The sequence below is a fragment of the Lynx canadensis genome, chromosome D2, assembly GCF_007474595.2.
Source record: "Lynx canadensis isolate LIC74 chromosome D2, mLynCan4.pri.v2, whole genome shotgun sequence".
NCBI lineage: Eukaryota > Metazoa > Chordata > Mammalia > Carnivora > Felidae > Lynx > Lynx canadensis.
Window position 1 is genome coordinate 31,058,714 of NC_044313.2, and position 22,154 is coordinate 31,080,867.

A 22,154-nucleotide genomic window follows, 5' to 3' on the forward strand; every position below is an offset into this window, starting at 1 on the left:
GAAATGATTTGGGGTCCTGGGTAGCTCAATCGGTTAAGCTCCTGACTCTTGATTTCGGCTCGGGTCATGCTCCTGTGGTTTGAACCGCGCATTGAACTTGGGGTTCTCTCTCTCTCCCCCGCCCTCACCCCTCCCCCCGACGCCTCTTCACTGCTCACACACACACACCTCTCTCTTAAAAATAAATAAACATTAAACAAAATAGAATAAAATGAGATGATTTGCATTATTTTTATCATATTAAGTCTTCAAAATCTAGAGTATATATTACCCTTACATCTCCATTTGGATGCTAAACCTTCTTTGGAAGTACTTGATTTGGGCCTAACATTTACAATCACAAAAGTAGGTTCATATTTCCAAGTTCTAAATGTATACTTTCATAAAACTTATAGACGCAAAAGTAGATCCATGTATCTAAGTTGTTTTAAATCTGTGTTTTCCGATAACTAAAATATTTATTTTGAAATTTAATTTATTAAAACATTAAGATTAAAGATTCAGTTCTTCAGTCACACTAGCCATGTTTCAAGTGCTCAGTAGCCTCTTGTGAACATTACTGTCCTAGACTTTTTTGTATATTTTTTACCCACATTTTGTTAGGTTTACAGATCATATTTTATTTTTATTGTTATTTTTTGAAGGCTTTATTTATTTTTGAGAGAGAGAGAGAGTGAGTAAGCACACAAGTGGGGGAGGTGGAGAGGGAGAGGGGGATAGAGGATCAGAAGCAGGCTCCGCACTGACAGCAGAGAGCCCGACGCGGGGCTCGAACTCACGAACCGCAAGATCATGACCTGAGCTGAAGTCGGATGCTCAACCAGCTGAGCCACCCAGGCGCCCGCCCCCTGATTATACTTTATATGCCGTGTTCTGCAGTTTTTTCCCCACTGAACAGTATTTCTAAATTAATGTAGTGTTTTCCTCTTTTCAGTAGTTGTGTAGTATTTGAGTCTATCATTATTTACCATGTAGTGATAGTACTTTATTAATCCTCTGTTGATGGCCACTGTATCATTCTAGTTGGTTGCTGCAGTGAACACGCTTGTACATAAACATTTGCAATTTTCTGCAGGTGTTCCTGTAAGAGACCCGAGTCCTAGAGGTGGAATTTTGGCAAACATGTCTGAGTCTGCCTGTTTGCTAGGCCTCATGGTGTGTACCCCTGGCTCTGATTGCAGCTCCTCTTGTCTTGTCTACCTGTAGGCTTTGTCAGGAGAACAGTTTGTGAGGGAGCAAGGAAAAGAGGCCAGTCCCAGGACAGGCTTAGATCTAAATAGATGTCATAAGTGCCTTCTCCCTCCCGTGCAGATCTGTGCTGTTCTGGCCGCTGTCACTGAGGTGATTCGCTCCCAGGGAGGGAAGGAGACAGAGACTGAGTACTTTGCTGCACTGGTGAGTGGGTGTGACTTGGGAATGGGTGTTCACAACAACCGGTGACTCGAGCCGTAGGGAGAAGAAGGGTGCTCCTGGTGTGTGGAGATGGAGCAGGACATCCTTGAATAGGGGAAAGTGCTTCAGGAGCATCTGGCTGGCTCAGCCAGAAGAGCATGCGACTCTTGATCTCGGGTCGTGAGTTTCAGCCCTATGTTGGACCGAGAGATTAACCAAACAAACAAAAAACAAATAACAAAAAAAACACACATCAAAAGTGCTGTCATTCCCAGGCGGTTTGATAAGGCTGATGCTATTTGCTACACTGTCATTCTAGAACAAGAATCCACTACTCTGGTGGTGGTTGTTGGTGAAGTGTGGCCAGGGGTGGGGCAGGGTTAGGGGGCCAAGACCTTTTTGTGGGGCCAGGCTATCAAAATTATTTCTATACTAATATTAGAACATGATTTGCCTTTTCATCTCATTCTTTCATGAGTGTAATGTGGAGTTTTCTGGAAGTTACAGCCTGCCTGATGATATTATTCTGACAGCTAATTGTGCTTGCGTATGCTTGTATTTTAAAATGTTCTGACTTCTAATTTTTAATATGGTAAGTATCAGTAATATAACCTATGTAAACAAAACCTCTTTGGGGAATTCTCCAAAAATGTTAAGGGTGTAAAAGTTTGAGAACCACTGCTGGAATAGGAGTTGGCAGACTACGGCCCATGGGAATAACCTGAACCATGGCCTGTTTCTGTACAGCCTTAGAGCTAAGAATGGTTTTTACATTTTTAAAGGATTGCTCAAATACAGAAGAATATACAACAGAGACCATATATGGCCTGCAAAGCCTAAAGTATTTATTACCTGGCCCTTTACAGAAAAAGCCTTCCAGCCCCTGCTCTAGAGTAATGAAATAAATTAGATAGCAATGTATGGTTTCTATCACGTGCCAGGCATGTTGTGATTTACTTATATTAATTCGGTGAAACCTCACAACTTACTATCTCTATTTTACAAATAAGGGTCCTGAATCACAGAAAGGTTCAATTGCTAGCCTAAATCACACACTGGCAAAGCTGGGATTTGAACCTCTGACACCAGTGTTCTTGGTCAGAACCATTCTGCTGGGCATACGGTGTCCTCAGCACCCCATTTGCCCCAGCTTACACATTTCCCATTCATCCCCTGTGGTCTGGCCCTCAGATGACAACAATGGAGGCAGTGGAGTCCCCTGAGTCTCTGGCTGCTGTTGCTTACCTGCTGAACCTTGTCCTGAAGCGGTGAGTTCTGGCTCTGGTTTGAATCCCAAGTCGCTTACGGAGAAAGGAGTGCAGGCAGGAGGAACAGGATGAGGGAATTGTTAAAAAGAACAAGAGGGGTGCCTGGGGGGCTCAGCGTCTGACTCTTGATTTTGGTTCAGGTTGTGACCTCACGGTTCATGGGATCGAGCCTCACATCGGGCTCTGTGCTAGGCCATGGAGCCTGCTTAAGATTCTCTCTCCCTCTCTCTCTGTTCCTCTCCTGCTCGTGCCCATGGGCATGCGCATGCGCGCACGCGCGCGCTCTCTCTCTCTCTCTCTCTCAGCAAAAAAAAAAGACTAGGACCTTAAGTATCAGGTGGCATTCTGATGAGGCTCCCAGGGTGGCTCGGGATGTTGTACACAGAGTGTGAGCGCTGGTGCCTGGGAAGGGGGTGGCCCTGCTCAGTGAGTGGGGCCAGAGGCACGGGCTGGGATGTTGGCACCAGGATACCTGGAGGCTTGCAGTTAGGGGAGGAGGTGAGGAGAGGATTGAGGTGAGCTAGTAAGGGCCCACCTTGTGGGTAGAGAGAATGGGTAGTGAAGAAGGTGCGGAGGTGCGGAGTTCAGGTGCCATGGAAAGCACACTGAACTGCTCACTTGCTGAATTATTGGGCCGGCACTGCCTCCTGTCTAGCTTCCTCCTTCAGACCCGGGCTGGGCCTGCACCAGCTGCTTTAGGAGGCCCCTTGGGGTTCCGACCGTTTCTCTTCTCTCCCCACAGTGTGCCCAGCCCCGTGCTCATTAAGAAGTTTTCTGATACCTCCAAAGCCTTCATGAACATCATGTCAGCTCAGGCCAGCACTGGCTCCACCTCTGCCCTCCGATGGGTTAGTGTCTGGGTCTGTTTCCCCTCTGCCATCTTCCAGAGCCCCACGGGTTTGGCTGAAACTTGGATACTCCCTGGGTGGGGCGGCAGGGGGAGGATATAGGCACTATGTGGACCTCAGATGGATCCCCGTGCAGTTTTCTGGAATTGATGAAAACCTGGGCTCTTTCCCCACCTGGCTGAAGCGGGTGAAGCTGACAGACTCTGACTCTCCTTTCAAGGTCCTCTCCTGCCTGGCCACCCTTCTGAGGAAGCAGGACCTGGAGGCCTGGAGCTACCCTGTGACCCTGCAGGTGTACCATGGCCTGCTGAGCTTCACAGTGCACTCTAAGCCCAAGGTGAGGCTGCTGGGCCCCCTGAACATGGGGGGGGCGGCGGTGGCCACTCTGGTAACTGCGCTGGGGCTGGTCTGTCTGAATGGAATTGGGGAGGTTGCCCTGAGGACCGGTTTCTCGCCTGGATGTTCTACTTTTTGCCTCTGACGCCTTATTTGCTTAGCTCTAGAACGTGAGGGGCAGTTCCTTGTCCTACAGGAGGGATGCTCAGTGTCCGGCCCTCCTGAGTCTCTGCTGCCTCGTTGGTCAGTGACCAGTTTAGCGGCAGTGGCAGGAAGGGGCAGAGTGGGGCTTTGGAGTCCCACAACCTCAGTTGGACACTGGATTTACTACTTGTGCTGTGGTCTTGGGCAAGTTACTTAACCCGTCCCAGCCTCGGTTTCCTAGCTGTAGAGTAGGGATAGTAATACCATCCTTGCTGCAAGGGCGTGTGGAGACTCCAGTGTCCCTCTCAGGCTGGCGCGGTTCCTGGCTTATAGCAGGCATTCAGTAAATGGTGGTCAGCCACTCCGTTCCCTCCTGAAATTTAGGGCAGGGAGCACATAATAGTAGCAACAGTCCGTGATCACTCAGTGCTCAGCACACCATCCCAGGTAGGCTAACGCCTCTTTCCCTGTGTGTACATGGTGCTCTTTCCCTCACTTTCCTCAGGTCTCTGCTGAAATGTCACTTCACTGCAGTGACACTTTCCTGACCACTCTATAAAAAGTAACAACCCTTGCTGTGTGGTCTGCAAAGTACTTTTACCTTCTGGTGTATGTTTGTTTTCTGTCTCCCAAGTACAGTGCGAGTCGTTTGTTCCGGTCACAGCCAGACTGCCAGCTCCGAGCACAGTGCCTGGCTTGATGCACACTTGGTATTGCCGGGTGACTGGCTGAGTAAGCGAATCCCTGTAGCAAAGATGAGAACACTGAAGCTCAGAGATGAAGCGTTTGGCTTGCTCAAGGCCGTTTGCTGAGTTAGTGGGAGAGCGGGGATTGGAGCCGAGGTTTGTCTCATTCCCCAGCTCAGGAGTCTGCGCACAGGAAGGCCTGGGCACAGCATCGGCCATGTAGGAGGCATGCCATCAATGCTTGTCGGTTGGTTGTGACAAGCACCGAAGCTGCTGGTTGAGTGCTGACCCGGCCCCAGCCCCAGCCCCTTTTCCTTGCCCCTCAGATCCGGAAAGCTGCCCAGCATGGAGTGTGCTCGATCCTCAAGGGTAGCGAGTTCATGTTTGGTGAAAAAGCCCCTGCCCATCATCCTGCTGCCATTTCCACCGCCAAGTTCTGCGTCCAGGAGATTGAGAAGTCTGGAGGTGGGAACCAGGTTGACAGCAGGGTGGACGGGGGTGGAGGACGGGGCTTGCCGCGGAGAGTGGGCTGGAGGCTCAGCCCCCTCTTGTGTGCCAGGCTCCAAGGAGGCCACCACCACGCTGCACCTGCTGACGCTGCTGAGGGACCTGCTCCCCTGCTTCCCAGAAGGCCTGGTGAAGAGCTGCAGCGAGACTCTCCTCAGGGTCATGACCTTGAGCCATGTGGTGAGCTCAGCCCAGGAGCCAGAGGAGCATGCCGGGGTGGGGGGCTTAGCTTCAGACCTGGGCCCCTGGTGCTGATGCTTGGGAACTTGCTGCTCAGGCCAGAAGCAGGGCCTAGGGTCTCCCCATGCCAACCCTGCTCTTACCTACAACCAAGGACCCCAGCCATCGCTGGTGTCGGATAGACCAGGCTCTCTTCACGGTCCTGGTCCCGTTGGGAGCTGGCCTCAGGGAGCAGGTCAGGGGAAGGGAGAGCTGTGGTAAGGCTGGTACGGCGCCAGCCCTCTCCCGGCTTGAGCTCTGTTTCAGTCACAATCGCGGTTCTTTTTTCTTTCTTTTGCTTATTTACTAACAGGTCCGTATAGTGGCTTTAAAGATGCAGAAAACGATTCTCTGCATTTCTGTCATGCTGGCAGAATTCTGTTAATCTTTACGTATCCTCTTGTAGCATTTGTTCGCACGTGTGTTTTAAAGTTTGCGTCACATAAATCACACGATCATTGTTTAAAAGGAAAAACTCATTCAGAACAACTTGCTGTGTATCCTTTCAGACTTTTTTTTTGGATAAACCAACACAGATAAAAACATGAAAATACAGGCATAAATTATAGTGTGTACACCACTTATAGTCTGCTTTTGTAGCCTATTATGTTAAAAATATTTTATGTTTCTCTGTTAACTTTGTTTAAATTATTTCAAAATTTTCAGTGGTTGCCACGCCTTCCTGAAGTGACAGTCCTCTGAGTGTGCAGGTGTGGGGGGCATGCTCGAGGTCAGGGCCCTGGGTCTCCCTCCAGCCCAGCTTCTAGAGTAGGAGGTTGAGGAGCCCAGGGCAGCCATGGGCTTTGCGGTTCCCCACTAAGCCTACGTGTCCTCTCCAGCTGGTGACAGCCTGTGCCATGCAGGCCTTTCATAGCCTCTTCCACGCCAAGCCCGGCCTGGGCACCCTGTCAGCAGAGCTCAACGCCCAGATCATCACGGTGAGGCCTGATGGTGGAGGGGCATTGCAATGCTGGGGCGTGGGGAATGGGGGAGACGTTACTTGTCTACAGAGTGAGGTTGAGTGGGCTGGATGGGCTGCCCCAGAGGAGGAGGCCAGTAGATGAGCAGACAGGAGGCAGGCATCCAGGAGACTGGCCACCAAAGCCACATCAGTGTCCACAGGAGCTGTGGGCCCTGACTCTTCACTTACTTAATAAACTATTTCAGTATTGTGTCGTGGTATAACCCACACCTTGAACAGAAGCTCTCAAACTTAGGGATCCCTGTATGGATTTGAGGAAGGAGGGCATAAACACCCCCCAAATTATTTGCAAAATGTGCATTATTTGCCCATGCACTTTTCCAGAGAAGGGCTCTGGGGCTTTTGTGAGATCCATAAGGTTGTGTGACCCAAGTTTTACTCAACTGCTTCTAGAGACTTTGATCTCATAGGAGCAGAACTGGAAGGGCTTCATGGAGTCCAGAAAGGCAGGACCTGGGAAAGCTAAGGGGGCTGTGAGTTCTAGGGCCACGTGTGCAGGCCTGTCACTGGGACGTGCTAGTGTGTGGGGATGGGAAGGGGTCATTGTCATTAGGCTGCTGTTAACACACTTGCTCAGTCATCTGCTTATTCCCCGTCCCATCTCTAGGCCTTATATGACTATGTTCCCAGCGAGAATGACTTACAACCCTTGCTGGCCTGGCTTACGGTCATGGAAAAAGCCCACATCAACCTGGTCAGGTAGGGGTGCGGTGGAGGGGTGTCCTAGGACCTCCAGCTAGGCTACCTGCTCTGCAGTACAGATGGGAGGGATGTGAGCCAGGAGCTGGAGAGGGATGGCGGCATCTCCTTGTTGAGTATGCTACAGACCAGCTCTTGTGGTTGCGAGGCACAGGGCAGGATGGTGTGGCCTGTGTCAGCTAGAGCCAGTGCTTTCCTCCCCGAGCAGTTACGAGCGAGCTCTGAGGGGCAACAAGATGGCTGAGAGCACCACACTAGGGTGCCGGGAGTGCCCGAGTTCCATCCTGGTTCTTGTCAGCCCCTGAGTCCTGTGTAGCTGGTTTCCTTCTCACACGATCTTGTCCACTTTCTGTGGCTTCACCCCTGTCCCCACCTGGGTTAATGGTCCCCTCCTCTGGGGTTCATGGTCCTGCAGACCCAGTTTCTGCTGTGTGTCTGTTAAGATATATTTGAGCTTGGCCACTTCATAGTAGCTACTCGACACTCCACTGTTCCAGAATAAGGAGAGAAAATAAGTGTATCAGTTGGTGACTTGCGTTTTACCTGGAACAAGGCTCCCTGAGTCCTGGTGGAGTGTCTTCACCATGCTATGTCTGTCCCCTGTCCACTGAGGGGTTCCCATCTCCTGCTCGCTCTCAGGCACCATGCTGAGTGCTTGGCATCCTTGCTTCCTGTCACCCATCACAGCCACCCTGGGAGGAAGGGCTTAGCCTGTCTCATGAGGCTGACGCAGAAGCACTGTGAGGTAGCTAGTCACGCTGCTCCTGAGGAGCAAAGGCAGGTCTCCAGCCCACGTCCTTTTCCCACACCATCCATCTTTTACCTGGAAATTCTGGAAAGTAGCAAAATAGCTTTACAGTCCACTTCTCCATATTAATCTTACCAGGAGGCCTCCCACAGTTGTGCCACGATATACTTCCCAGGCTATTTGTTATAATGCTATAGGTAATGACAACCCTAGAAACCAAGAAATAACCAAAATGTGCCCCCCGAGGGGACTGTTCACTATACAGTGAAATACTATGCAGCCGTTAGAAATTACCAAAGTAGATATGCGCATGCTGACATAGAAAGACCCCTAAGACACATCAAGAACGGGGTGGATGGTAGGACTCTGCACACTCTGGAGCAAGACTTAGCAGGATGTGAATCCTGACGCCCCTCTCTCACTAGCGGAGTGGCCTTGGGCAAGTTACTTGATTTTTCTGTGCCTTAGTTTCCTTACTTATAAAACGGGAATGGTAATGGGAATTAATCTCAGTGGTTGCAAAGATTAAGTGAACGAATGTGTGTTATATCCGCGCTTGGCATATGAAAAGTGGTAGGTAGATGTTAGCACATGTCATTGCTTTATATGTTTGTATACGTATGACAACTTCTGGAAGAGTATTTGAGAAACCTAACCTTGATATTCCTCTGGGAAGTGCATCTGAAGGTCAGTCCAAAAGAAAGTTGTGATAATGGAAGCATGCTTTTTATTTTATACTCTGAAGACCTATTTGAGTTTTTCACCACATGCGGCTATTACTTGAATGACAGCACTTTTTAAAATTGCCCACTAAAAGGACCCTGTAGAACCCTGCAGATCAGTGACTGTCACTGGACCTGGGCTTCTGGGCCTTGAGGCCCAGGGCCAGGCTCCACAGAAGCCTTTTGTGTTGACAGACTGCAGCGGGACCTGGGGCTGGGCCACCTCCCTCGCTTTTTTGGAACTGCGACCACCTGCCTCCTCTCCCCACACTCACAGGTGGTGACGGCTGCCTCTCAGAGCCTTCAGGTACCCCCAGCCCCAGCTTTAGTGGGGGAAGCAGGGAGTGCAGAAGATTCTGCTGGCTGCCCTGTCTCTCCCAGAGCTCACCCTAGACCTCCAGCTGCGTCCTGGAGGGGAGCTTCTCGGCAGGGGGTGGGGGGGGTGGGCAGGATATCGGCCTAGAAGCGTCCTAAAGCAGTCATCTGGGAGGGCTCAGGAGCACTGGAGGCTGCTTTGGGTCAAACAGCTGTGGCCTCTTTTTGCAGGAGATCCTGAAGGAATGTGTCGCTCCCCACATGGCCAGCATTGGCTCTGTGACTTCTTCGGCCTCAGGCCCTGCCCAGTATGTTGCCAAGATGTTCAGGTGAGAACGTAGCATCCGTGTTAGGAGGGACTAAGGTGTTCCTTGTAGAAAGTTCTGTGTAATGACAGGTGTTCCACTTGTCACTTGCTGTGGGCATGTGTGCAGTGCCAGAGCGGCTGCTGTGGATTTGAGCCCTGGCCACGTTCTAGGGACCGTGATGTGGTGCTCATGAGTGTGGACTCTGGGCCAGTCATCCAGGGCAATGTGTAGACACCTCAGGATCCTCCGAGTCTAGATACCTCAGGATCCTCATCAAAGCTTACGAATGGAGGTGATGATTAAATGAGGGAGTGTGTGGAAAGTTCTCGGAACTGTATCTGGCACATAGTTAAGCGCTCAGTTAATAAAAACTACCGGTAGCCCCTGTGGTACTGGGAGATCTGTACTGACCCTCAGTTTACAGGTGGGCCAGCTGAGGTCACCCAACTAGGCAGTGGCAGCCTGACACAGAGCCCACTCTTATTCACACGCCCTGCTGCCCTCCACACCTGCGAGAGGAGCCATTCAGAGACATGGCCACTGACTGTCCTCACCCTCCCTGTGGGCAGTGAGGAGCCTCGGAGCACCACGTGGTCCTGGGAAAGCGGCTAGAGTCCTGGGTGTCTCCTCTGAGTCTGTCTGCTCAGCTCTAGGGTGTGATGCTTTGGGTCGTGCTACCTGTGAGGAAATAGGCCTGTTGCCTGTGGATGCATCTGTGATGAGGTTCCAGGAAAACCCAGAAATAGAACCACCCCAACCTGTAGCTCACCCCCCCCCCCCCCCCCCCAAAAAGGCCATTCTTTCCTAAAATCTCCAGGACCCTAGACTGGGAGATAGAGCCAGCCTGGTGCAGCTCTCCCCAGTGTGCCCAGACCATCTGTTCCTCCCCTGGCATCCCACCTTGGGTCAGACTGGGAAAGCATGAGACGGTGACGGAGCATGGGCTTTGGAGGCCCAGTATGGCCACTGGCGGAGTAACCCTGGAAGCTTATTTCATCTCTCTGAGCCTCAGTTTCCCCACATGAAGATGGAAGAACTAATGTACCTCACAGAGTTTCTTTTTTTTTTTATTTTTTTATTTTTTTTTGTTTATTTCTGAGAGAGCATGAGTGGAGGAGGGGCAGAGAGAGAGGGGGACACAGAATCCGAAGCAGGCTCCAGGCTCTGAGTTGTCAGCACAGAGCCCGATGCGGGGCTCGAACTCACAGACTGCGAGATCATGACCTGAGCCGAAGCCAGATGCTCAACCGACTGAGCCACCCAGGTGCCCCTCACAGAGTTTCTTTAAGCAGTAGGATTACATGAATGAAACTCAGCACGGGGACTGCTTCATAGATGCTAGTTTTCCCCCTTGGCCTTTCCTGGAGCTCCACCCTTACTAGCCAGCCGGTGGTCTGTAGCCCCTGGTGTCAGCCATTGACTTCTTGGTTGGGGCCCAAGTGAGCACAGACTTGGCCCTGACTGCCTGCTTCCTTGGCAGGGCAGTGGAGGAAGGCCTGACGTACAAATTCCACGCGGCATGGAGCTCTGTCTTGCAGCTGCTGTGTGTCTTCTTCCAGGCGTGTGGGAGGCAGGCTCATCCTGTGATGAAGAAGGTGAGCTGGGGAGCCGCTGGGGCCAGGACACGAGGTGGTGACTGGGCTGTCGGACTGCAGGCTCCCAGAGAGGTCCTGTGTCTAGCACCTCTGCACTTTACCCCACTTTACACTCCCGATGACGCCCACAGCAGGTGCCTAGTACTGTGTCTTCAGGAAGGTGACCGAGTCAACATGGGGGAAACAGAGGGGTAGGACCTCCCCCAGCCTCCTGTCAGGAGCTGCTCACTAGTGCTGGTTTGAGTGGATGGCTTTGAGGAGGGAAGCAGTATGACTCTCTCACCCCTACCCACTATCTTTTTGTTTTTAATTCTCTAAATTTTCTATTACAAGGATTATAGTGTTTTAAGCAGCCTTAGGTCCCAGAGAGGTTATTACAGCTCAGAGTAAACCACTTAAGGATAAGGGATTCCCCCAGGGATCCTCTCCAGCTCCAGGAGAGGGTAGGGGCCTCAGGTCAGGCCCCAGGCTCCTTAGCAGCAGCTCCTGGCCTCACGGGGCCTGCACCGACTCCCACCATTGCTGGTTGGAAGAAAGGAGCCACCCTGGGATGGCAGGGGCTTCCTCAAGAAGCCTGGCTCCTGATAGATCAGGTTGGCAAACATGACTTCCTACAAGTGAGGCCCTGGGAGGCTCTGGGGGGCCAGAGGGCACAGCTCTGTCTTGAAGGGCAACCACCCCTCAGCGTCTGCTAATTTGCTAATTGTCACATGTAGGTCTGCCTTTTTGCCTTTGCCAGAGTTTCCATTTTTCTTTCTTTTTTATTCTTTTAAAAAAAATTTTTAATGTTTATTTTATTTATTTTTAATTTCTTTTAATGTTTATTTTAGACAGAGAGAGAGACAGAGTATGAGCAGGGTAGAGGCAGAGAGAGAGGGAGACACAGAGTCTGAAGCAGGTTCCAGTCTCCGAGCTGTCTGCACAGAGCCTGACGCAGGGCTTGAACTCATGAACCATGAGATCGTGACCTGAGCTAAAGTCGGACGCTTAACCAACTGAGCCACCCAGGCACCCCTATTTTATTTTATTTTTTGAGAGAAAGAAAGAGAGAGAGAGACAGAGCATGAGTGGGGTAGAGCAGAGAGAGAAGGAGACACAGAATCTGAAGTAGGCTCCAGGCTGTGAGCTGACAGCAGAGCCTCACGTGGAGCTCGAACCCACGGACCATGACATCATGACCTGAGCTGAAGTCAGACACTTAACCAACTGAGCCACCTAGGCGCCCCCCACCCCCACTTAAAAAAATTTTTTTTAATGTTTACCATTTTTCAAGATAAACTGAAAATCTACATTTGTACATGAAGTCTGATTTTTATATGTTACTAACAAATACAGAAATTTTTTTTTTTTTGAAAGAGCATGTGCGAGCAGGGGAATGGCAGAGAGAGAGAGAGAGAGAGAGAGAGAGAGAGAGAGAATCCCAAGCAGGCCCCAAACTGTCAGTGTAGAGCCTGATGCAGAGCTCAGACTCATGAACTGTGAGATCCTGACCTGAGCTGAAACCAAGAGTCAGACACTTAACCAACTGAGCCACCCAGGCACCCCAGAATTTTTCTTTTTTTTTTTTTTTTTTTAATTTTAGAGAGAGAGCCAGTGAGGGAGAGGAGCAGGGGGCGAGAGACAGAGAGTCTTAAGCACCTCTGTGCTCAGTTCAGAGCACAACACAGGGCTCGATACCACGAACCTGGGATCATGACCTGAGCCGAAATTAAGAGCCGGATGCTTAACTAACGGAGCCACCCAGGCGCCCCAAGAATACAGAATATTTTAAAATCTTGGGGTTTGGGGAAAGGTCAGACTTCTCAACAGGTTAAATTTGGTTGTTGGTTTGTGATCTCTGACCTAGAGCTTAACCTGGGCCCATGCTCCCGACCTCATCCTCTTAGAGACTTTGGCCCAGACTGAACTATGGGTGCCTGTTCTGTGAGCATGCCTTGATGTATATTTTCTCGTCTTTTGGCTCCAGTGCCTCCAGTCCCTATGTGACCTGCGCCTCTCCCCCCACTTCCCTCACACGGCAGCTCTGGATCAGGCAGTGGGGGCTGCAGTGGCCAGCATGGGACCCGAGGTGGTTTTAGAGGCTGTGCCTTTGGAAATTGATGGCTCTGAGTAAGTGTGATCCTGTCTGGCTTTCTACGGGGCCCTGGGGTATTCAGCCAGCTCATTCTTCTCCAGCAGGGTGTTCACTCTCGGGGGTGAAGTCTGTGTGTATCACTTGGGGGTCAGCCAGAGAGGCCACGGCAGGGCTTGGGCTGCTCCTTGGCTCAGCAGGTGACGTGCTGCTGGGCATGCTGCCTTCTGGGATGTCACCTCCTCCTCACTGACCCTTTTCTATGTCCTCCCAGAGAGAATCTAGATTTCCCGAGGAGCTGGCTGCTGCCTGTCATCCGGGACCACGTCCAGGAAACACGACTTGGTTTCTTCACCACCTATTTCCTGCCCCTGGCTACCACCCTGAAGAGCAAAGGTATGGGCCCCACCTGAGTCCTAGAGCCTTGACTGGAAGGAGCCAGGAAGGGCTCCTTGTCCAGCACCCCCAGCCCTGGGACACTGGGCAGCATCCCTCTGCCAAGCAAGTGGCCAGCCAGTGCTTGAGGGCCTGCCTAAGGAGGCTGTCCCTCACTTTGCTTTGAGGCCTGGCCAGGTATGTTCCCTGTGGCAGGCTCACAATGGCTCCTTCTCTTGCTAAGGAAATAATTAGAGAAGTGCACACCGATTTATATATATGCAGGGCTGTTCCTAGTAGAAATCTGACACAACATACGTGTCCCTCAGCAGGGTTCTGGTGAATTTAGTCCCACTATGGGCCATGGCGCGGTCTTTGTGAGGAAAGGGAAACCTTGTGTGGGAACGGGCATGTTTAGTAGATGGTGAGTTGAAAGATTAGATTCAGATCTCAGCTTAGCCACGCTATGGCTGGGTGACTTTGGGCAAGTTGATTTAATTCTTCTGGGTTTGCTCCTCATGAGTAAAATCAGGGCGATAATTGCCACGTGCAGATTAAATAAAAAAGTCACATACATACCTATTCTACAGCCTACCGCTTAGAAACCTTGTCAAGGTAAACTGGGTTTCAGAACATATATATATATAATACAGTCCTGTTTATTATGCTTTTAAAAGCATGTATGTGTTTAAAGAAATATAAAAAAGTCAGAAGAAGTGATGACTATCACTGGGGGAGTAAGATTATCAGGAGACATCCATTTCCTATTTTATGGTATTTCAATTTGTGGGGAGGGAGGAATCACCCAGATTCATGTTTTCATTATTGGACTTTCGCTTTTGATAAAAATGAGGCCTGCTGGCGCAAAGTTTGCCCAAGGTCCCACTGTGTCCTTGTGTCACACTGCAGCTATGGACCTGGCCCAGGCAGGCAGGACGGTGGAGTCCAAGATCTATGATACGCTCCAGTGGCAGGTGAGGGGTCAGCCAGGGGGATGAGGGTTGGATGGTGCAGGGGCCTGAGTTGCTGGGCGTCACTGTCCTTTACCATCCCCCCTCCCCAGATCTGGACCCTCTTGCCTGGGTTCTGCACAAGGCCTACGGACGTGGCCGCCTCCTTCAAAGGGCTGGCGCGGACATTGGGCACCGCCATCAGTGAGCGCCCAGACCTGAGGGTCACTGTGTGCCAGGCCCTGCGCACCCTCATCACCAAGGGCTGTGAGGGGGGTATGTATGGGCTCTGGGGTTTGGGGCTAGTAGGGGAATGGTTGCAATGGCCCAGGTCCCCTGGCCTCCTCTACCTCACTGCCTGAGCCATAGTGAATCCTCTGCAAGGACATGGGGCTTCTGCTGGGGACCCAAAGAGTTAGTAACACGCTGAAAGCTGTTCCTTTTCCCTCTACTGCCACTGTGCTGACATCTGCTGGGTGTTGTCCAGTTGGTGTTAAGGGCTTTAGTGGGTCGCTGGCTCTTGGCTGATGCACAGGACAGAGGAGCCATGGAGGAACATAGAGCATGGTGGCACCTTTTGTCCTGGAGAAGCCCCAAATCCGTAGGGTCCAGGTCCTGTCACGGGTCCTCCAAAAGGATGCCTCTGGGCTGTAGCCTCAGCAGCCCCTTTGGGGCAGGCTTGACTCCTGCCACTTGCATGCAAACTTTGGTCCTCCTGTCAGAGGCTGACCGTGCGGAGGTGAGCCGTTTTGCCAAGAACTTTCTGCCAATCCTCTTCAACCTGTATGGGCAGCCTGTGGCAGCCGGGGACACCCCAGCCCCTCGCCGGGCTGTGTTGGAAACCGTGAAAACGTACCTCACCATTACAGACCCTCAGGTGAGCTGGTGGAGGAGAGGGAGGAGCTGTCGGGTGAGTGAGGGCTGGGATGGGGGTGGTGGAAGGGCCTCACCCACAGGGCTCGTTTGGGCCTCTGCCACCTGCGAGACAGGCCACCAGATACCAGCGGTGGCTGGGTCAAGGCTTCTGAGTGGAGGGGGGCAGGGTTGGAGAAGAGAAGAGAATGCAGTTCTGTGACCTGCTCCTGCTCTTTATTTCTCTCTTCACCCCCTCCCTCCTCTTCATCCCCTTGGGGGTGCCAGTTGGTGAACAGCTTCCTGGAAAAAGCCAGTGAGAAGGTGCTGGACTCTGCTAGCTCTGACTTCACCAGGTAAAATGCCCCACTTGAGTTGAGGCAGCCCAGGGAGCCAGAGGGTATGTCTAGCAGAAGCCCTGTAGATTCTCTCTGGAATTATTTAGGAAAGTCTTGAGTTATTGAATGTCCCAGCTCTACCGTGAGACCTATCTGGCTCCTCCTTCCTGGAGGGGCAGTATAGCCTCCTAGGGAAGGATAAGGACCCTGGTGACACATTGCCCAGGTTCAAATCCCAGCTCCACTGCTTAGAAGCTAAGTGACCTTGGACAGGTTACTTACCTACTCCGTGCCCTCTGTGTCCTCATCTGTGAATTGACCATGATAATAGTGCCTCCAACAGGGTTGCTGTGAGGACTGAAGACTTTAAGACACATAAAGCACCTGGAACAGCATCTGGTACCTTACGGGTGCTGATTCGGTGCGAGCTGTGGTGATTGCTCACGGGCTCCTTCAGGACCCCTTTTTGTCCTCACTCTGACTTCTCCCACCTCCTCTGCTCCCAGTAGGTGTAAGACACTGATAGTCTATGCCCTTCTCCAGCCCTTCTAAACCCATCCTTCGTCTCTTGCCCTGAGCAGATTGTCTGTCTTGGACCTGGTTGTGGCCTTGGCTCCTCATGCAGAGGAAGCTGCCATCAGCAAGCTGTACTCTACCATCCGGCCCTACCTAGAGGTGAGACGTGCAGGCTGGAGTTGCACATGACCACACTTGGGGGAAGTGGGGGCTCTTTGGAAAGGCAGGACCTGTCTTCTCGTCTGGACCATACAGGCAGATACAGAAGTCCAGGGCAGGGCCACCTCAGCTCAGGAGAGGTGTCCTAGGGGGAATAACTGCTCCTTTGCAATAGCAAGGAGTTAGGGCAAGAAGGGGAGAAGAGAGCGCTGCAGCTGGAAAGGCGAGCGGGCACACGGGCCTTGGTACATTCTGGGCATTGCAAGTTCTCCCTGCTGGATGAGCATTACTTGAGGCCAGTGAGTGGAACAGATTGGAAGGCTGGGGTGGCTTCTGTCCTTGCAGCGTCCTCTGCCTGACCCATAGCCTCTCACCGTCCATGCTCAGCCGGCCCTCTCCTCAGACCTCTTGAGCTCCAGAGGTGGGCTCAGGTTCTGAATTTCCCCAGTGCTGGTCACAGTTAATGGTGGCTGCTCTGTGACTGTAGTTGCACAGTGGCGTGTATATGTGTGTGTGTGTGGATGGGGTGGGTCGGGACCCCCAACCTCCCTTGCTCACCCATCCCTGACCACCATACACCCTCCCAGAGCAAGGCCCATGGGATACAGAAAAAGGCCTACCGAGTGCTGGAGGAGGTATGTGCGAGCCCCCAGGGCCCTGGGGCCCGCTTCGTGGAGAGCCACCTGGACGATCTGAAGAAGACCCTGCTGGACTCGCTGCGGAGCACTACCTCGCCTGCCAAGAGGGTGAGGCCTCCAGGGCAGCCGCGCTCTGCCCACAGGACGATGGGTGACACCAGGAGAGGACCACCTTAGAGGGGCCTTTGGGGGCACAGGTGGGATTGAGGGGTCCTGACTTTTGTTCCCCCCTGCCCCACAGCCCCGTTTAAAGTGCCTCATACATATCGTGAAGAAACTCTCAGCTGAGCATGAGGAGTTCATCGCTGCCCTTGTCCCGGAGGTGAGGGGTGCAGGAGGGGTGTGTGTGTTTTGAGGAGTTCCTTGGAGTTGGCTTCTGAAGACCTGTCAGGATCAGGGGAGAACAGTACTGGGGTTGGGGTGGCCTCAGTTCTCCGCCTGTGAGCTTGGGTGCCCCCCTGCCCCTTTCTGCTTCAGGCCACCAACCAAGCCCATGGTGGCCGGCTCCAGAGCGCATGCTCAAGGGGTTGTCTGGGCAGGTGATCCTGTGTACCAAGGAGGTGTCGGTGGGTGCTCGGAAGAATGCTTTTGCCCTGCTGGTGGAGATGGGCCATGCTTTCCTCCGGTTTGGCCCAAACAAAGAAGGTAAGGCGTGGATGACCCAGGGCCGGGATGGGTGCTTGGCTCACGGGCCTCTGGGAGGCACCCCTTCAAACCACTGGCTGCGGACCTGGGCAGGCTGCTCCTCTCTGGCCAGAATCCCTTCCCTGAGGGGCCCAGCGTGCAGCATGCAGAGTGCTGTGCCCGGATGTGATTATCCTTATCTCGCCTTCCAGAGGCCCTGCAACGCTACCTCGTCCTGGTGTACCCTGGCCTCGTGGGCGCTGTGACCATGGTCAGTTGCAGCATCCTGGCCCTGACCCACCTCCTGTTTGAGTTTAAAGGTGAATGCTGCTTCCTTGAAGGCCTGGGGAGCCCTTGGGGTAGGAGGATGCCCAGAAGGTCAGGACAGGGTCACTACCAGAATGGGAGAGCTACCACCTTCCTTCCTCGGGGGAGGGAAGAAGAACCAAAAGCAAGCCTGGCTGCTTCTTGTCTCCTCCACTGCCCGTGTCATCTTCCCTGCCCACCTGCATGCCACTGTCAGGGTGGATCGGAGGAGCTCGAGTCTCATGCCCAGGTGTCAGTCCTGGTTCCGCCTCTTACCAACCGTGCCAGACCTTGAGCAAGTTTATGAACCTTTTAGAACTTCTGTTTCTTATCTCTAAAGTGGGGGAGAAAAACTACCTTCTCACAGGATGGCTGTACTCTAGGGAGAGTGACTAGGATCGTGCTGGGCACACAGAAGTCCCACAGATGTTAGCTCCTCTGCATGTGACCGGCCGGGAGTGTTGCGTCTGGATGGGGTTTTGGGTGTCTCTGACGGTGGCCCTTTGGTGACCCCAGGTCTCATGGGAACCAACACAGTAGAGCAGCTGCTGGAGAATGTGTGCCTGCTCCTGGCTTCCCGTACCCGTGATGTGGTCAAATCGGCACTGGGCTTCATCAAGGTGGCGGTAGTTGTCATGGATGTGGCACACCTGGCCAAGCATGTGCAGCTGGTGGTAAGTGGCCCCCTGGCCCCGGCGGGTGGCAACATGGCCTCTGGCCTGCCAGCATGGACCCATGAGCACTGAGGCCAGCAGGTTCCAAACATTTGTCTAGCTGTACGTGGTCTTGTCTCACAGAAGGTCATGCAGGAGCTCTGGAAAGGACCGGTAGGGTAATGCCCACCCGGTGGGGGTGAGGAAGGTGCGTGGTGCCCAGGCTGCCTCTTGTGACCCCTCTTCCCCTCCACAGAAGCAAGGGCACTGCGGGGCAAGGGTCCATGGGCAGGGCCACCCTTTGTTTTACAGATGGAGAAACAGGCCAGAGATTTCCCCAGGTCACAGTGTTGGTGAGAGCAGTCCTGGGACCAGAACCCAAAGCTCAGGACTGACCCTCGGGGCTCTCCCCCAGCAGGGCCACATCTTGCTTTCTTTTTCCCCTTTTGCATTTTGACCTTCTGAGCTTGAGGAAGCTCCTCTGGACACCCCTGCTGGGCTGCAGAAGGGCCTGAAGAGCCCTCAGCTGGGCACAGGGTGTGTCGCCTGCTGGGTCTGTCCTCCATACTGTCGGCCCGCCACCTCCACTGTATCGGTTTTTCACTTCCAGCTGGGTTGGGTCACATCAGACCTCTGGGTCCCTCTTGCCTTTTGTCTTCGTATCTGGGCTTGGGTCAAGGTACCTTGCCTGTGCCCTCCCTGGCCTGCAGCCCAGCTGGGGACCAAAGATCCAAAGATGAGAAGCGCTAGAGGAGTAGTCTGTCTTAGGGTTCCAAGAATTGATAAGAGCTTTCCTTCCCTTCCCTCCCCTCCCCTCCCCTCCCCTTCCCTTCTTTTTTTTAATATTTATTTATTTTGGGAGAGAGGGAGAGAGAGAGAATCCCAACCAGGTTCTATGCTGTCAGGGCAGAGGCCAAAGAAGGGCTTGATCCCACGAACCACAAGACTATGACCTGAGCTGAAATCAAGAGTCAGAGGCTTGACCTTAGACCGAGCCTCCCAGACACCTTTATAAAGGCCTTTTAAAGGATCGATGGGGCCCTGCGCCTCCAGCCCCATCTAGAGACACTGCAGATAGTGAGATCTGCCACCCACACATGGGCCCCAGCCAGGCCCGATGAACGTGTGAGAATAGTCTGGCCCGAGACCAATGCAGGGCTCAAGAGAAACCTGGTGGTGTTAGGACAAAGTATGGGCCATGGAATTAGATAGACCTGGACCTGGACCTGGGTCGACTGCTGCCTCTGGCCATGTAGCAGCCACTTAACTCTCTGTGCCTCAGTTTCTTCATCTGTAAGAAATGATGATAGTGTCTGCCTCATGGGGTTCTAAGGGTTAAGTGAGGTAATGCAGGTTAGGTGCCCGCCACTTTCAGAAGTCTCTAAAGCTATAACCTTGGTAGGATGGTCGTGGATTGTCATGAAGGAGGGTTTAGGGGAAAGGTGGAGAGCTGCCCAGGTTGTGGAAACACGATTGGACCAAGGGGTGGGCTGGGCTGCTCTGACCCTCACCCCTTAGCTGGGCCTGTGGGTCCTGTGTACCTGGTCTGCACCGTAGTGAGAGGGCAGACAGGGTGGAGGGCGCCCCCAAAACCTCAGTGCTCTGCCCGCCAGATGGAAGCCATTGGGAAGCTCTCGGACGACATGCGGCGGCACTTCCGCATGAAGCTTCGGAACCTGTTCACCAAGTTCATCCGCAAGTTTGGGTCTGTGCTCTGGATTGAGGGGGAGCAGGGGAGGAGTTGAGGGGCTTCCCATCCCAGCAGAGAGCCTGCAGAGAAGGGACTGGGCTGGGGGACTGAGTCCCTTTCCCGTGGCTGGAAGGGCTGTGGCTGAACCCTCCTCTGGGTAGCACTCTCTGGCCAGTGCGCCTCACCAGCCCCTCATCCCTCAGGTTTGAGCTGGTAAAGGGGCTGCTGCCCGAGGAGTACCACAAAGTCCTGGTAAACATTCGGAAAGCCGAGGCCCGAGCCAAGAGGCACCGTGCTCTGAACCAGGCTGCTGTGGAAGAGGAGGAGGAGGAAGGAGAGGAACCTGCCCAGGGCAAAGGTGACAGGTGAGGCCTGTGGTGGGGTCCTGGGGACCTGGTCTCCCTCGACCCGCAGCCTGCCCAGATCATGCCCAGCCACCCCTGCCTCTCCTGGGGACACCCTGACTTGGGACTTCTCTGCACTTAGCATCGAGGAGATTTTGGCCGACTCGGAGGATGAGGATGCCGAGGAGGAGGAGGAAAGGGGCCAGGCCAAGGAGCGCCGGAAGCTGGCCCGACAGAGAAGCCAGGCGTGGCTGAAGGAGGGTGGCGGGGATGAGCCCCTCAACTTCCTGGACCCTAAGGTGGCCCAGCGAGTCCTAGGTAAGCAAAAAGTGGCTGGCACATGAGTCGAGAAAATACGCTTGCCTTGCCAAGGTCAGGGGTTAGGGTGATTTCCACAGAGCCCACTGGGCACCTCTCACTGCCATGTGTGCGCATCAGTGCGCTGCAGACACCCATCTGGGGCACAGACCTGGGCTTGTTGGTTTGGATGGGGCTGTGGGTGTTTTAGACTGGCCTTCTGCCTCCTCACTGCTCGACTCTGCCACACCAGCTACCCAGCCTGGGCCCGGCCGGGGCAAGAAGAAGGACCACGGCTTCAAGGTGAGTGCCGATGGCCGCCTGATCATCCGGGAGGAGGAGGACGATGCTGCCACGACCAAGATGGAGGAAGAGGAAGGCACTAAAGGTGGGACCACCATCCATTCTAGGGGCACAGCTGCTTCTGGAGTGGGCAGTGTTGCACTCACTTGGTCGTTCATTCACTCATTTGTTTATTTGCTCATTCATTCCATGACCACTGGTTGGGGAAGTGTAGATAAATACAGATAATGAGGGGCTTGTATCTAAGACAACTTCCTCAAACATTTTGAATTTCTCAAACTTTTTTGACCACATTGAGAAAGCTTTACGTTGCAATCTAGCCACCTATACAATACATACATAATTCAAACAGAACTTTCAAAACACTGTACTTCCTCTTGACTGTGTGTGATGCACTTTTTTGGCCACTGTTCTGTATCTTTCCTTCTCCCTCTTCTCCTTTTCTTTTTTTTTTTTTTCTTTCTTTTTTTTTTTTTTTTTTTAATACAAACTTCGCTGAGACCATGAAGCTCATTTAGAGGTAGAGCCAGACTTAAGAGGTTTAGGGGTGGCAGCCCCCTTCCTGACTGCATGATCTCCTGTTGTCCAGGGGCCACTGTGGTGTGAAGTCTCCGAGTCCTATTTAATTTTTCCTGCTTCCTCTCCCCCATGTCATCCATTAGATCAAAAAGCTTCAGTCTTTAAAATTGATCTGCCTTCCTCTTTTTTTTTTTTGGTTCCCACTGCCATGATCCTTGGGCCCTTGACTCACTGCAACCTCCTAACCAATATTCTCACTGCATCCCCTGCACCCAGCTTACCGGCTGTGTGACTGTGGACAGTTATTAACCTCTCTGTGCCTTAATTTCCTCACGCCAAAATGGGCTTAATACCAATACCTACTTCAGATGGTTGTAGATGAAATGGGTAGCCAGAGCAGTCAAGCACATGCTTGGTGTAACGGTGACTACACTGTTTCCTGATCTGGTCACACCACTGTCCCCTCTCGCCACTTTGTACTTTCCAGGCTCTTGCTCCCTTCTTGGCCCGTATGTCCTTGGTGCTGAGAACACCTCTCCCCCTCTTTCTGCCTCTCCACTTTTTTTTTTTTTTCTTAACGTTTATTTATTTTTGAAAGAGCACAAGTGGGGGAGGGGCAGAGAGAGAGAGAGGGAGACACAGAATCCGAAAGACTCCAGGCTCTGAGCTGTCAGCACAGAGCCCAACGTGGGGCTTGAAACTCATGAACTGTGAGATTACAATCTGAGCCGAAGTCGGATACTTAACCGA

The 22,154-nt window shown here is 52.6% G+C and overlaps 1 protein-coding gene across 1 annotated transcript in view; it reads left to right on the plus strand.

Moving 5' to 3' along the window:
• The window catches only part of RRP12 (ribosomal RNA processing 12 homolog), a 30,058-nt gene that overhangs the window by 1,728 nt on the left and 6,176 nt on the right, over window positions 1–22,154 (plus strand). Inside the window, exons 3-29 of the mRNA XM_030334752.1 lie at window positions 1,312–1,395; window positions 2,584–2,660; window positions 3,403–3,508; window positions 3,729–3,845; window positions 5,001–5,139; window positions 5,234–5,361; window positions 6,240–6,338; window positions 6,990–7,081; window positions 8,747–8,858; window positions 9,098–9,195; window positions 10,655–10,769; window positions 12,736–12,878; window positions 13,115–13,236; window positions 14,125–14,189; window positions 14,279–14,441; window positions 14,888–15,042; window positions 15,306–15,373; window positions 15,937–16,030; window positions 16,618–16,776; window positions 16,910–16,990; window positions 17,208–17,313; window positions 17,505–17,612; window positions 18,115–18,272; window positions 19,865–19,956; window positions 20,145–20,306; window positions 20,428–20,603; window positions 20,836–20,970. Of these exons, the coding sequence (XP_030190612.1) occupies window positions 1,312–1,395; window positions 2,584–2,660; window positions 3,403–3,508; window positions 3,729–3,845; window positions 5,001–5,139; window positions 5,234–5,361; window positions 6,240–6,338; window positions 6,990–7,081; window positions 8,747–8,858; window positions 9,098–9,195; window positions 10,655–10,769; window positions 12,736–12,878; window positions 13,115–13,236; window positions 14,125–14,189; window positions 14,279–14,441; window positions 14,888–15,042; window positions 15,306–15,373; window positions 15,937–16,030; window positions 16,618–16,776; window positions 16,910–16,990; window positions 17,208–17,313; window positions 17,505–17,612; window positions 18,115–18,272; window positions 19,865–19,956; window positions 20,145–20,306; window positions 20,428–20,603; window positions 20,836–20,970 (3,154 nt within the window). The remainder of the gene's footprint in view (window positions 1–1,311; window positions 1,396–2,583; window positions 2,661–3,402; window positions 3,509–3,728; window positions 3,846–5,000; window positions 5,140–5,233; window positions 5,362–6,239; window positions 6,339–6,989; window positions 7,082–8,746; window positions 8,859–9,097; window positions 9,196–10,654; window positions 10,770–12,735; window positions 12,879–13,114; window positions 13,237–14,124; window positions 14,190–14,278; window positions 14,442–14,887; window positions 15,043–15,305; window positions 15,374–15,936; window positions 16,031–16,617; window positions 16,777–16,909; window positions 16,991–17,207; window positions 17,314–17,504; window positions 17,613–18,114; window positions 18,273–19,864; window positions 19,957–20,144; window positions 20,307–20,427; window positions 20,604–20,835; window positions 20,971–22,154) is intronic.